This window comes from Pholcus phalangioides, unplaced genomic scaffold, assembly GCF_987345545.1.
Source record: "Pholcus phalangioides strain wild (caught in Gottingen) unplaced genomic scaffold, Ppha-v1.0 ptg000009l_1, whole genome shotgun sequence".
Taxonomy (NCBI): Eukaryota; Metazoa; Arthropoda; class Arachnida; order Araneae; family Pholcidae; genus Pholcus; species Pholcus phalangioides.
This window is the reverse complement of record NW_028301602.1, coordinates 20,000,001-20,014,714: the sequence shown is the minus strand read 5'-3', so window position 1 is coordinate 20,014,714 and position 14,714 is coordinate 20,000,001. Positions and strand designations below refer to the sequence as shown.

At 35.6% G+C, this 14,714-nt stretch overlaps 1 protein-coding gene across 1 annotated transcript; it reads right to left on the bottom strand.

Annotated features, from left to right (window-relative positions):
• Positions 1–805: 805 nt before the first annotated feature.
• Positions 806–14,488, bottom strand: IFT52 (intraflagellar transport 52). Its single transcript, XM_089235721.1, has 12 exons — positions 14,369–14,488; positions 13,259–13,386; positions 13,060–13,147; positions 11,644–11,773; positions 8,318–8,468; positions 7,420–7,546; positions 7,098–7,184; positions 4,968–5,036; positions 4,614–4,768; positions 4,302–4,389; positions 1,651–1,905; positions 806–1,488 (listed from the first exon to the last, which is right to left on the bottom strand). Exons 1-12 carry the CDS (start codon positions 14,387–14,389, stop codon positions 1,231–1,233), a joined length of 1,557 nt encoding a protein of 518 aa, XP_089091847.1. The 5' UTR covers positions 14,390–14,488; the 3' UTR covers positions 806–1,230.
• Between the last annotated feature and the right edge of the window lie 226 nt (positions 14,489–14,714).

Here is a 14,714-nt window from a genome sequence, read left to right as displayed (position 1 = left end):
TTACTCAAGATTGAGAATGGTCCATTTGTTGAATAACATTGTTGCTTTACCCAGTAGATAAATGATTAGCACTCGAATCTGAGCTTTAACTTTTTTCATTCATTGGGATCAGCTAATTCTAGGGTTCTTAACTTTTTTCAGTCACGTTCTAAAATCAACAAGATCAGCTTTGTGACCCATGGGACTGTTTGTTCTTCAAAAGTAATAAAACCAGTGACGCAGTGCATTTATAATAGAATGTAAATCGATTTGTATGACTTACCTTGGAAGCCCCTGGGAATCAAGTTTGGGTCATGATCCATTGCTCAAGAATTCCTGGTGGTAAGTGGATTTGTACGACCCACCTCAGGAGCCCCTGTACACAGGGCCATGAAGTCAGAGCATCATAGGCCCCCAGAGCCAAGTGATTTTTTCTGAGGCCCTACCAGGCAAATTTACATACCACCTCTCGAAAATTTCAACCAGATCTAATTTCTGAGGCCCACCTGAGGCCTTCTGATGCCCACCCCAAAGTTTGGGTAGTGACCCATAGCTCATGAATTCCTGGCTGTAAGTAGATTTGTACGACTCACCTCGAAAGCCCATGTGACCAGCTAGCAAGGAGTCACTGTTTTGGACACTCACTGACATAGTCCCTGATTTTGTAGACCACTCTTTTGGTTCATTATCATATTTGCAAACTCTCTATGTCACTCGTCTGGTCACTCACTGGCCCAATCCCCCTCGCTCTCTGAACAGAGGCAGATCTATGATGGCTATACAAATTTTGCCTCCCTTCTCCCATAGCACAAGTTTTCTCGGCCACTTATTCCTCAAAAATTTGCCATCTCTCCAAACTTACCGCTCTAGGCTATAGCCCGCTAAGCTTCCGTGTAAATACACTGCTTATGACCAGTGAACTGAATTTAGTAATTGCCCTGGCAGGGACGTTTAAGAAACTGAATTATATGCGGGGTGGCATTAAAAGTAATAGACATTATACTGAGGTCTGAATGTACAATATTTGTTAAAATAAGATGATCACATTTTTTTTCGTAAGCTATGGGTACAATAATATAAAAATCAGGTGTTAATTTTTCATTAGAATATAATTATCTTTTAAAAATATTTATATTTTAATATAAGCTTTTTTTTAAGACCACAGATGATATAAAATATCGGCAGGCATTTATAATGATAGATTTTAAAAGAAAAATTCCCTTGTTATCAAATATCGTCAGACAGGTTCATTCATGATTTTTCTCCACTATGTTGATTTCTCTCACTCCATTTCTTACGCATGCTCTTAGCACTGTTATCAGAGGCTCCTCCTCTACTTTCTTGTGAATCAGACTTTCCAAGACTTTTCAAATGTAGAGGTGCTCTTCCTCTTGGTGTGGCTCTGAGATCGTTTCCAAGAGATACTAAACTAGCACGTCTTCCCTCAGGTACCGTCCTGCCATAGTCCTCATTTCTATTTCTTTTGTTCTCCTTTTTGCTGAATGTGGTCTGTAATTAAAGAAAAAACATAGTCATTTTTCTGATTGATATATAGTGCTTTAATCCACTGTATATTTCCAAAACAAGGAAAACCTAAGATCTTAGCAAACAAGCAAATTAATCAATATTACACTCGCTCAAATAAAAACAAAAAGGAAGAAAATTCATTACTTGGTTTAATTTTTTCAGTTCGAAAGATTGCATCAGTATGTATTCGAGCATGTGTTTTCCATCTCTCTTGTTGAATGGAAATTTATTAGAAATATCCAAGATGTCTCCACATTCTCTTATATAATACTCCAAATCCTGATCAGTGCACTTGTTTGTGAGTTGAGCGATTCTTGCTTTCATCGAACTGAATGCTTCACCGAGATCGAACAGCTCCAAAGATGGTTTTGGTAGCTCATGGAAAGATGGGGGGAAAACCTGATTGAAAAAGAAAACTTCGAGTATAAGAAAAGTAAACAGATTAATTTGAAGCTATAGTTTTAGTAGGCATAAAAAGATTGAACTGGCTCTCTTAAGCCAATGGGGTCAGTCTGGGTGAAAAATGAATGATTTATCTCAGAAAGCCAAGTCCATTTAAGCTGAGTCAACCTATAAATAGCAGCATGTTTTCCCCGACTTTGTAATTTTTGTTTAATATCTTTTGTGGTGACAATTGCTGGAGTTGGAGAAACACCCAGTCAACACTCAAACTCTAGCCCTCAAATGGCTTGCTTTGTTCGAAAGACTCTCAGGAGTCATTCAAGTATTGTGTCAGAAGAATTTTGGCCATTTTTATTCCTTTTCAACAGAAATAAGCAAACCACTCACCCCTCTCTTTGTCAGTAAAATTAATTATTTATATAAGCACTTCTACCCCACCTCCTACTGCATATTGGGATCAGAGGCGTAAGCGAGGGAAGGCTTGGGGAATTTGTGTACCCCCCACCCCCTCCCCCATGAGACGATCAAAAAAATATTTTTGTAAAAGAATTCAAATATCGAAAGAAAACATCTTTATGTATGTATTATAATAAATTTCTGTTAACTTTGTTGCTATTTAAAGGCCAAAAAAACCTCAAAATTTCTCTTTAACTGGGATTACACTATAGAAGTTTTAGAAAAGTTATTTTATAAAACTTGAAAAATGCAACCAATAAGTGTCAATAGGCTTATTGTTTTTTTTAATTTTTTTAAAGGGTCTTTTAGCAAACTTTTATAGCGTAATCCCGGCCTTTTTAAGGAATTTTTTCTGGCTACCCCCCCCCCCCATGGCCCCCACATCCTGTAGCGGGGCCCCTAGGCTGGGATCTTTTGCGGGCCCCTGGGTCAGATGATGATTGATGATCTTTTAACGGGCCCCTTCTGTAGTTAATATGTAGCGTGAAAAAGTAAAAAAATTATGATAACCGTCCCGGGCCCCAGGGCTAGAGCCCTGTCAGCCCCATCCCCACTATGATTTTTGTGTTCCCGTTGAGAGGTCAATCCTGTATACTCCCTGATTGGGATTGCCCTTCATAGTGAGTCTGATCACTGCTGTCTGACACTACTGTTGCAAACTTTACTGTGTATGCACAGGGATCTTTTTTTACATGATTACGGTTAGAAAACACTATGTTTTTAGCTTTTGTTTTCAGTTTTTGAGCATCAATCAATGGATGGATATATATAGTAAAGAGGAGGGCATGGTCTATATGCATGGGCATGGCCTGTAGGCCTCAAGAGAAGTGGGGCCTCACAAAAATGAGAACTGATTGAAATTTTCGAGAATTTTTTAGATCTGGGCTCAAAAAAGTTAATTGGCCCATGGGACCATGATGCTCTTAAGACGGCCCTGGGGGGGGGGGGGGGGAGTAAAGAGGCCTTTAAAAATATTCACATACAAGGTGTTTTGTTATTGGACCGACAAACTCAGACGGTTGTTAGTAGACATCAAGGGGGAACAAAAATTGCAATGGAACATAGGGTCGCAAACCACGTTGAAGGCGAGAATCGCGAAAAGCGCATGCAGGTCACGCTGGAATGACAAAAAGTACAATAACAACTACAAAAAAGATTTATTTGATTAATTATTACAAGTGTTGAAAGTGGCAGCCAATGATGTCATTGCACAGTCTACAACGACGTAAAAACGATTCCTGGATGCACTCCAAGATACCAGATATACTTTTCATGTCTGCCTCAGCGTCGATAATCTGCGCTATGAGATCGTCCGGTGACGTAAGCGACGCTGCTTACATTAGATATGGTGAGCAAACCCACGAACACATTCACCGATCAACTGACATCCACCTTTCGTCTTCTCTGGACTCAGAGCCTGCATGCGTTTTTCACAATTTTCACCCTCTCGACGAGATTTGCGACACCATGTTCCATTGAAAATTTTTGCTCCTCTTGATGTGTGCTAACAACTCTCTAAGTTCCATTAACAGAACACCCTGTATATTTTCATAAAGAGTGATTGGTGACATAATCACCATTTAACCCCCCACCCCCCACGATTGATGCTGATGTAATACTTGAATGCCCCCCCCCCAATTCATAAAAATTTTAATTAGAATTTTTTGGAGAGAGAGAAGTTAAGATTTTAAATTAAAATCAACACTTTTGAGGATTCCAGTAATTTTTGTTACACCACTACAATTTTCACCCACACGAAAGTGAATTAGACTAGGGCTAGCCAATTCCATACACTGATTCTTCCATATCTTTCCCAATTTTTTAATTACAAAAAATGAACCACATACTAAATAATACATAATTTTCACACATTAATCACATTCACTAATTTTTTTGATTAGGCATCTCATAATGGCATTCTGCTATAAACAACTTACAGCTGGCTGAAGAGGAGCTAAAGGAGTTTCAAACCTTGGAGTTATGAGTTTTAGCGGCTCGTGCTTCATATTCAGTTCTTTGTAAGCACTGTGATTCAAGAGAAAATAATACATAAATGCGACATAAAAACACAATTTTTACACAGTTGTTATGACAGAACCCCAAAGGAGTTTTACTTTAGCTAGCAAGGAAAAAATCCCACATATCCACGTATCCCCACACATCCATCTACAAAGAATAAAACTGGTGTCATGAGAAGAAACAGCTGCACCTGGGAAAATACAAATGTGTATCTCGGAATTTGAACTTACTTCAAAACTTTAGGCAAAGACCTGTTATCCATTTGATACAAATTATTTTTGAAGAGCACAGACATATCATTGGGAACATCATCGCTATCTTCCAGACATCCGAATGGGCGATCAGCTAATTTGCCAATGGATGGTATCATGTTATAGTCTGATATCTGAGTAAATTAAATTTTGAATATGAGCACATTTACTTGCACATAAATTTGCATACATATGTACACCTTCAATATAGTAACAAAAGTTTGCTAAAATGCATAAGCAGACAACCACCATAATAGCAATATAGGACATAAGCATTCTTCTTAATTAACTAAACGTATTACAAAAACGGTTATTATTCAATGTGACCATCACCTCGGGATCTTCTGCATCAATGGTATTCAACTGAATTCCTGAAGTTGTGAGGTGCTCGAAAATTACACGCTGAAAAGAAAACAGAAGAATTTAAGACAAAAGCCATTATGTATTTATACTGTTCCTGAAACATGCATGTATGATGTTTGTTCAAAAAGTGTCCGACCATAATTTTTCGTGTGTAAACCGATGAAGCTAGGGAGGTGTAGTTTGGTGCTAGTATGTAGGTAATCCTAGTGCACATGCTTGAATTTTTTCTTGACAGCAGAAACTGCCAGTTGATGACAGACCGCCAATGAGTGCAAATGTGTAAATCACCTTGAATAAGCAGCCCCGCATTTTTGTTTTTGACAAAATGGCAGGAAACACTTGAACAACACTACTGCATTAATCATGATAGAACTACCAATTGCAACGCAACATCTCTTGGTAGTACTATTTGGTGATGGTTGTGCCGTATAGTGCATACTCATGGTGTGACCTATGCCACTGGAATCAAAGAAGATAATCAGCATGACTTTGGCATTGCATCTCCTGAAGAACAAATCATCAGTCAAAATGAAATGAATGAATCCAATGCTGATGCTTGCCTCGTCTGCAAGTTCTCTGATCATAATTCGACAATCCTGCATCACCAGAATCCTCACTTGGCCAATAATGATCTCATTTCTGGATGTTTAAAGCCTAGCAGGACGTGCTTCTCTCCATTGATATGCCACCACCTTTGAAGAAGTTGTATCACTCCTTTATCAGTGTAGTGCCCATTTCTTCATCTCCAAAAGTCTGTTAGATCTTGCAGATGGTTTCCAATGGGGAATCACCAAGTTTCACACAAAACTCAATGCAGTAGCAGCGTTGTTCAAGTTTTTCCCGCCATTTTGACAAAAATGAAAATATTAAGGTGCTCTTTTTCACACTCCCTCACTCATCTGCAGTCTGCCAGCGCCTGGCAGCTTCTACAGGCAAGTAAAAATTCAAGTTAAACCTCCCTAGCTTCATTGGTTTATCCCCGAAAAATTATGCTCGAATACTTTTTGAACAAATAGCGTGAGTCAATGTTACCTCTAACATGCGCAAAGGGGCGCTGGCCTGCTATGTTTCCTTTCCCTACATATGCCTTGAAACACAGCTGCTGGTATTACAAAATTTGCTCCAAGAGTACAGTTTATTTTTCCAAGAGTACACAATGGTTTCTTCCCCCTCCTCATACAATCAAAAGAGTGGCTTGTTGGTCAGAATACACTGCCTTATCTCTGGTATCAAGGCATAATTGATTTAGCTGCTGGTTTTCTCCCTTTTGAAATGACCATGAGCAGGTGGAAAAAAGAGCTCCTAGAAATACCTTTTATAGGGCATTTACTGAAATAAAGTAGTGTACAAATATTGTAAAGTCACAAACTCCTGGAACCCAAGTGACTGAATCTGCTTATCTACTAGCAACACTGGTGGTCCTCGATACGTCACCAAAAGAAATTTCTAAGCTTTTTGAGACTTAGACTGTTTCTAAGATTTCTAAGAGGGGACAAAAATCGATCTCAATGAAGACCAGAAGGAAAAAAGATTGGTAAACATACCTCATTATTCGTCACAAACACTTGCTACATATATTCATAATTTTCAATATGTTCAAATTGGTATGTTTTGTCACGTTGCACGTGACAAAACTGCAAATGTTTACAGTTATAAAAAGTTCATTTTTGTCTACGAAGACCTATCCCAACCCATCTTCGAAGCCCATAGCAGGGGTCAGTAATTTAATTCAACTGATGATCTACTTATGACTCTTCCATTCACCAACGATTGACCATCTGATGTGATACAAGACTGACTCTGATACAAGACCCTGATACCTTCATTGCTTATCAGCAAACATACCAAAATTAATTAATGTTATGCTTTTTGTGTGGAATAATAACCAACGTCTTGATTGCAAAATGCAAATATATTTTATGAATTTTTATTGTACAGATTTTCAAAGAAAAATTGTTAGGAAAAACAATGGTCTTGTGATTGACCAAAATGGAAGTCATAATCTATATGGATGGATCATAAATTGACAGGTTACCATCTGCTATCCTAAGAACTCAAACAATATAAATAGAGTAATTAATATATTAAGTAAAAACTTACCATTATTTTAACATTATCCTCACAATCTATGAACATATCAGAAAACATATGGACAGATCCAAGAACAACTACCTTGCCTTTTGAAGACTGTTTTGAAAAAAAATATAGCAAAATTATTGTGTTATCGTCACATCTTCAATGAACTAGTACAAGAAGGAAGGTACTAAAAGAACTATATTGTTTTAGTTTTATGCTACATGGAAACATGGAATTGTGATCTATTTTAATGTACTATCATCTTTATCTCTCCCTTAAAAAATATTTCTTAGCTGCAGCATTACATTATAACACACACACCATTTCCATGATAATAATCACTTACTGGGTGTTGATAAAATGCACACACTGGACGGTTCAGAGGAAAAGCCACGCTACCAGTTGATAATACCGGAACTGCTGGCTTAGCAACATTCAGAGTAGCACCATAAGGGAAAAGAAAATTCAGAGCACTAAGGAAAAGAAGGATAGGTCAATAGTTGTTAACGATAACCACAGTTTGTGAACTCATATCGGCTTTCATGAGCACTGTAAAAATGATTTTAAAACACCCATTTCCTCATGGAAGTGCACAGGGCTCAAAAGAAAGTAATTTCAATCTGAAATAACTTGCGAAGGAGGAGAGCTACAGCTATGCAACTTAGACAGCAGTATAGTAAAATGACTATCCCTGATTAGATTAACAAACAGCAGCACATAAAATAATGATACTGGGATATGAAAATTAAAACTTGTATATGTCCCCTCTGCCAATGTAAAAACTTCCTCCCTATTATAACAAAAAAAAACTTTCCCATAACATTTGAATGAGAATTCTCTGACAAATCCATGATTGAAATTTCTGATTTTTTCTACTTTTGCTGAAATGACCAAGATTCAAAAGAAGTACTGAGATTGTCATAGAAATTGAAAAAAAATCAAGGATTTTAATTATCAATAGCAGAAATTTTATCCAAATATTACGCAGGAAATTTTCTTTCCTTCATTAATAGGGGGTGCACATTTTGCCAAATGACCTTTTTTTTGTACTAGATGACAGGATATAACAAAATTTTAGTTTTTATATCCCCCTACACAATTACTGTGTTTCATAATTTAAGTTGCAATTCATTCACAAGCTATTTCCAAATGAAAACGACTTCCTTATGTACCCTGTACAAAAATTAACTGCTCAATAATATAACTTGCTGATAATATTTTCATGATTTGTAAAAAAAACTTACACAACAGCATTAGACTCTGCATATGAATTCACTTCGATACCAATTGATTTCTTTCCAGCCGATAGAAATATGGATCGGTTCAGAACACCATTTGAAATCAGAGCTTCTTTTGGATGGTGGTACTTGTAATACACTGTTCTTATAACGGAATCTGTAACATGGGAAATGATGTGTGTGAACAATATTTATTTATTTATTTAAATACAAACTACAGGCAAAAGCCCAGTTACAGTTTGCATATATGAATACAACAAAAAACATGTATATACAAAATTCAAAGTTTAAAAATATGCATCATCAGTATTACTGCATCTCAGAAATCGGTACAATGGAGAATTTTTCAAAACATCGGAACGATATGGAGGAACATAAAAAAGATTACGACATCTAAGATTGATTCGTGGGCAATAAAAAGTAATAAGGTTTAGAATATCAGGTGCATCAATATCAGAGTGAATAATTTTTACAAAAAACCTAGTAAGGGTCCTGAGACGGCGAGTTTCAAGGGAATCATAACAGAACGATGAGCGAAGTATTTCGTTTGGTAAGCAGTGATTATATGACTGATGTTTCTTAAAATATACATAGCGTAAAAACCTGTTTTGAACACGTTCAATTTTAACTATATTAAATAAGCAATGAGGATTCCAAATTATGCTACATTATTCCAAAACAGATCAAACATAGGAATTGAAAAGTAACAAAATAGTTTCAACATTGTGAAAAAGCTTACTATTACGAATTATAAAACCAAGACTTCTGGATGCTTCAGACACTATATAATTAATATGTTGGTTAAACGAAAAAGAACTGTGAAATATCACACCTAAATCCTTCACACAATCAACCCTTAGAAGTAATTGACCATCAATACTGTAATCATATATAAGTGGAGAATGCCTCCTACTATAGGTAATGCATTTGCACTTATCAATGTTTAAATACAACTTATTATTTACACACCATAAATTCAGTTTGTTAATAGATTCTTGTAATTTAGTAGCATCATCAGCATTATTAATAACATGAAAATTTTTTACATCATCAGCAAACATTAAGCATTTAGTATTGATACAATCAGGTAAATCATTTATAAATAAAATAAAAAGTAAGGGACCCAAAATCGACCCCTGGGGAACACCAGAAAAACATGCATTAGAAGAGGATTTACAACCATTGAAAATTACTCTCTGAGATCTCCCAGTAAGGTATGACTCAATCCACTTGAGCAGATGTCCAGAAAAGCCCCAACCCCTGACCTTCTGAATAATAATAATAATAATATAGTTTCCCCCCCCCCCATTTAAATTATTTCAGGAACTTGCAATTTTTCTGCAGAAAAATACCAAGTAAGCAAAATATGAAGAATAACTACAATTTACGAAACAAATAGAATTAATTCTAAAAAAGATTATTTTAGGCTGAGGAATATCACACATGTATTGCAATACATGCTTATAACACATATTTTTGCATTAAAAAATAATAATCACATAAATAATAAACTTAAAGAATTAAAAAGGGCAACTATTTAATTTTTGTGGGGGTTTTTTTTCTGTTCAATACGCTAATACAGTCAATGCTGCTTATTAAAATCATGGATAATGTATCATTCTGGTATTGTTATCACTTTCACAAGGAACAGAATGGATCGATACCATAACATGGGAAAAAACTTATTTACAGTTATATTAGGATTTTGATTTATGTTATTACATTTCCTTCTATCCCACATTTTTGTGGGGTCTTTTTTGTCCCTGGGGATTTTTTGTGCTTTTTGAAACTGAAGTTGACCTACACTTTCCCTTCTCCTCCATAAGTTATCTTTATTAGCCTGCAGATATGGTAGAGGTAGATTGCACCTCTACCCCCATTAAAAAACATTTCCCTATTCCCTTATTGGACCATACACACTGTTGCAGCAGCTATGCATTCCCTTTCTCTGAAGAAAAAAAAACACCTTCGGTTCTTCATCAGTTGACCAGAATCGAGTTCCTCGTACAAGACTTCTTCAAGGAATCTATGGTATGTACATATATTTTTAAAAATTATCATATAATACCCATTAAACAGCTCTCATTATAACTCCTCACTACAGTCAACTAAAAAAAACAGACATGGTCTTTGAAAAGTTCCTAAAAGAAAAAATATATATTTTCGGAAGAATATGTTAAATTACCAAAAATGAGTCAACAAAATGCTACACCACAGTTAATGAAGACAAGCAAAGTTTTTAATGTTGTTCGTTTTCTTCATAGTTACATATGTATGAGGAACGTGAGGTGTTATTATTATGAATATTATGTGAAGCGTTTAACTGTTTATCTGTTGATGTATACTAAACATTGAATGCTCAATTTTTTTTCTTTAAAAGTTTATTCTTTTTTTCTCGTATGTTTACTGTTTAGTCCAGTTTCAAAGCTGAGAAAGCATCGCTAAGGCTAAGAATGAAACTCATGGTGACAACTTTATTTTAAACTGGTTTGATAAAATATTCTCAAAGGCTTGATCATAGATATATGCCAGTTATTAATACTTGCGATATCGATATGATGGAAGGCAATATATTTACAATAGTTCATTTTAAAAAAAGACTGGTGCTGAAATATAAAAGGAGGGGAAAACTAAACATCCAGTTTTAAAAGGACATATGGTCATAATACTTGCAACAGGGACCTTTTTTTTGCATATACATACCAGGGTTTTGCATCAAAACCCTGGTTTTTTGATGCAAAACCCTGAATCCCAATGCAATCACATTATGCGGTGTTGGCAATAGTATTAAAGGAAAATGTAAATAGTTTCACGACATATTTTGACACTTTTACACTTTTTTAAATCAGATTCTGGTTTATTTAGAACCCTCAAAATAAAATCTATAGGTTGCTGTCATATTGCGATGATTTTTTGGACTATTAAAAACAGTTTTTAACACTTTTAAATGGTTTCAGATTTCTTCAGACCAAGATATTCGGACAATTATAGAAAGCTTAAAACAATAAAACCATGTGTCCTGTCCAAATTGTAAAATGTCATGAAGTGCGGTGTTACCAAAATTTTCATTCATTCAGATTTCATGAACAAAAGGCTATTGTCAACAAAAGCTGATCTTTTTATTTCTTTTGCACTTCTCATATTGATCATCACATCTATTTTTAGTATTATATCATGAGACAACTTTATTTCCCACAAAAATGTTTTTTAAAAATTATCTTTTAAAGAAAATGGCCTAATCACTGTGGCAAACAAAAAACTTCAAAACAAATTGTATTGATATTAAACTACGTTAAATTTATATTCCTGATGTAAAAATTTGTTATACGCACCATTGTTGACCATGATTCCATATTCTTCTAGAAGAAAATTCAAATTAGTTGCAAATCGTTTCTCTCCACCATCGCCCATCAATACAAAAATATTTCCACCTTTCTCGATGAAATCTCTGAGATTATTGAACTGAAGAATAATGTGCAAACAATTATAAATTAATCTTTATCTCAACATATTACAAAATTAAAAAACATTTTTCACGGCAAAATAAATGAAAATGTGAACAAGAGATTGTTAAAAACATTCTCACATAGTAGTGCATCAACATTATCAACAACTACGTTATTTCTATGTTGTCTCAATACTTCGAAAGACATGGCTGTTTTCATGACACTGCATCATACCACAAACATCTATCCAATTACGGTAAAACCCCTCTCAACAGACATGGTCACCCCTCTTTTATGGTCAAATAATAATTTCCCCTTGTATAATGAAGGTATGCATTTCAAACTCCTGATTACTGTCATGTCTCTTTAATGGATGAATTTTTTTTTTTTGCCCACAAATGAGAGGTTTTACTGTGTGTGTATTCTGGGATATAACGATTTGAGCGTGAAATTATTGTCATAGCCCACTCCGGAGTACTAATCTCAACCCAATTTAGCAAACTTGGAGCAGAGATACAAGTCTTTGAGACAAGCATTAATTTTTTTCGAGAAAAGGCTCCAAAATATTTCTTTAATTTCTCAGGGACACAGCAACCTGTTTCCATGTTGCTGGACAAAATTCCAAATACAGTGAAACCTGTATGAAACGGAATGTCAAGAGACTGAAATAATATTCCGTTTTAGAAAAATTTCCATTTTATAAAGGTGTAAATCAAAGCACTAAAACAGGCTATATTTTCATTCCGTTTAAGACAGGTTTTTGTCTTGTGCAGTGTGTCTCGGACCAGTTTCACTGTATTTAGCACTGGCCTCAGACCACAATTTCAACTAAACACACATGTAGAAAAATGTTGTCATCAATACCAATTTCACAGTCATCATGGGGACTTCGAACTTAAGGTTATCAAGCACCAAAAAAAAGGCTACATAAAGGCTTGACAAATCAAAAAACATTTTAGGCACCAGCTAAATTTCTTAGGAGACAAGAATGATTTAATCTCGAGCTAAATGGTCCTAAATAATGTTTTTGACATTTTCGGGACTTTATAATCCTTTCCCTATGTTTAAGACACACTATCATAAAATCAGAAAATATATTTCATTCATAGGCTCTAATTTAGCAAGCACACAGAAAAATTTAGGTGCCAAAATCGATTTTCTAGTCGTCATGGCAACCTGGAGCCTGAAATTTGTCCAAGCCCTAGCCTACATAAGCATCCATGAGACAGATGATTATCAGGGGGAAAAAGTGCAAGTATTTTACTCTCATTGAGAACGGAAGGAATTCAATAATTCACTGACCTCAGAAACAGAAAATTTCTCACGAGATCCAGCCAAAATGAAAACACCACATTTCGCCAAGAGTTCTGCAGTTATATCGCCCTGGTTACTACGTGCATGAAAATAAGAATAACTTAAACCACACATTTCATTTTTAAAAAAAAGAAAGAAAGAAAATAATCCAAAAATAGTTAATGACTAAAATATAAATGAATTCTACCTGTAAATTCTGAAACCATCATTTCTGAGTTTCCGATTCAATGACGCGAAACCGTTATTGATGGTGAATGTTTCATTTTTCGAGGTGTTGAATATTATGGCCCTGTTTGGCTGAAGTTGTTCTTCGGGCTGAAATAGTAAAATATACTTTTAATACATGTATAAAAATTCCATCAAAACATCATTATCAAATGGAAAAAGAATTGCAAGAGTAATTGAACGAAAGTTTCTTCTCAGCATGAAACATGTCTTTGAAGGCTGTTGGTAGATAAAAAGTAATCAAAGAAGTTACAAATTATTATAAAAGGATAAGCGTGTTTGTCCTCTTGATTTATGCTGCGATGAACGTGACTTCCATCCCATGATTGCGTATCTTCTAGGATTTATCTCGTTTTACACTTCAAGTTTTTGCTCGCTTCAAATCAGTTGTTTCTTGATAGGGTTGAAGATTCAGAGTGAATTACAACCAAAGGCGGGGGGGGGGGGGTGACTCAAACTTAGCTACCACCCAGATGCACAGCCTCATGTGCCAACCCTGAAGACAACTCTTGCGGGAGGCTGACAGGGCTTTAGCCTAGAGGACCATGGGATAAACCTGATTTTTCATTAGTATGATGCCACACACTACTGTCCACTGAGTGAAATGTGTATGACCATCATGGCCTTACGTCCCACTATTGAAATGTGCGTCCCGCTCATTAGTCTAGGATTATTTTATAATTCTTAATTATGCTAGAAAACTTAATCCACATTACAGCAAGGCCGTCTTAAAAGCATCAAGCATCATTGGCCTCTGCTCCTAGTGATTTTTCCGAGGTCCTCCCAAGCATTTTTGTGAGGCCTCCCCCCCCCCCCCTTCCGAGCCATGCCTGGGTGAACATCGTTTATCAAGTGCTCACGACCACCAAATCGGACACAAGCATCGACCACTCTGAGTGGTTCAGGAAGCACCATGGTGCTCGCGAGGAACGGATTGAAGATGCCTGCCCTAGGCCAATAAAAAAAAATGGGTCTTTTATATTGATTTTTCCAGGCCATGGTTGAAATGAAATCATATTATTTTTGGTCCCTTAGATTGGTAATTCAATTAATTCACATCAACATGACTTACTTTCTCTGCTTTCACTGGCATTTTATTTCTCAACAGTGAGGTAAATTAATGAAAAATTATTGCCAACATCAGATTGTTTACATCTGCTATGCCATCAATATGAAGTTAGTAAACAAACTCTCTCAAATATTGAATAGAGTTGTTTGCTTCAAAACGAAATCCATGTGTGGTTTTTTTTTTTTTTAAATTCCTATTTTTAACTTTTTATTCAATACTTGGATGAAAAAAATGATTTATTAATAAATTTAAATATTTTATATGGTGTTTTTTCATGATCGCAAGTTTCTTTTTCATAAAAAAACGGTGACTCATGACGAAATGACAGAAGTTTACGGGACATTTTTGC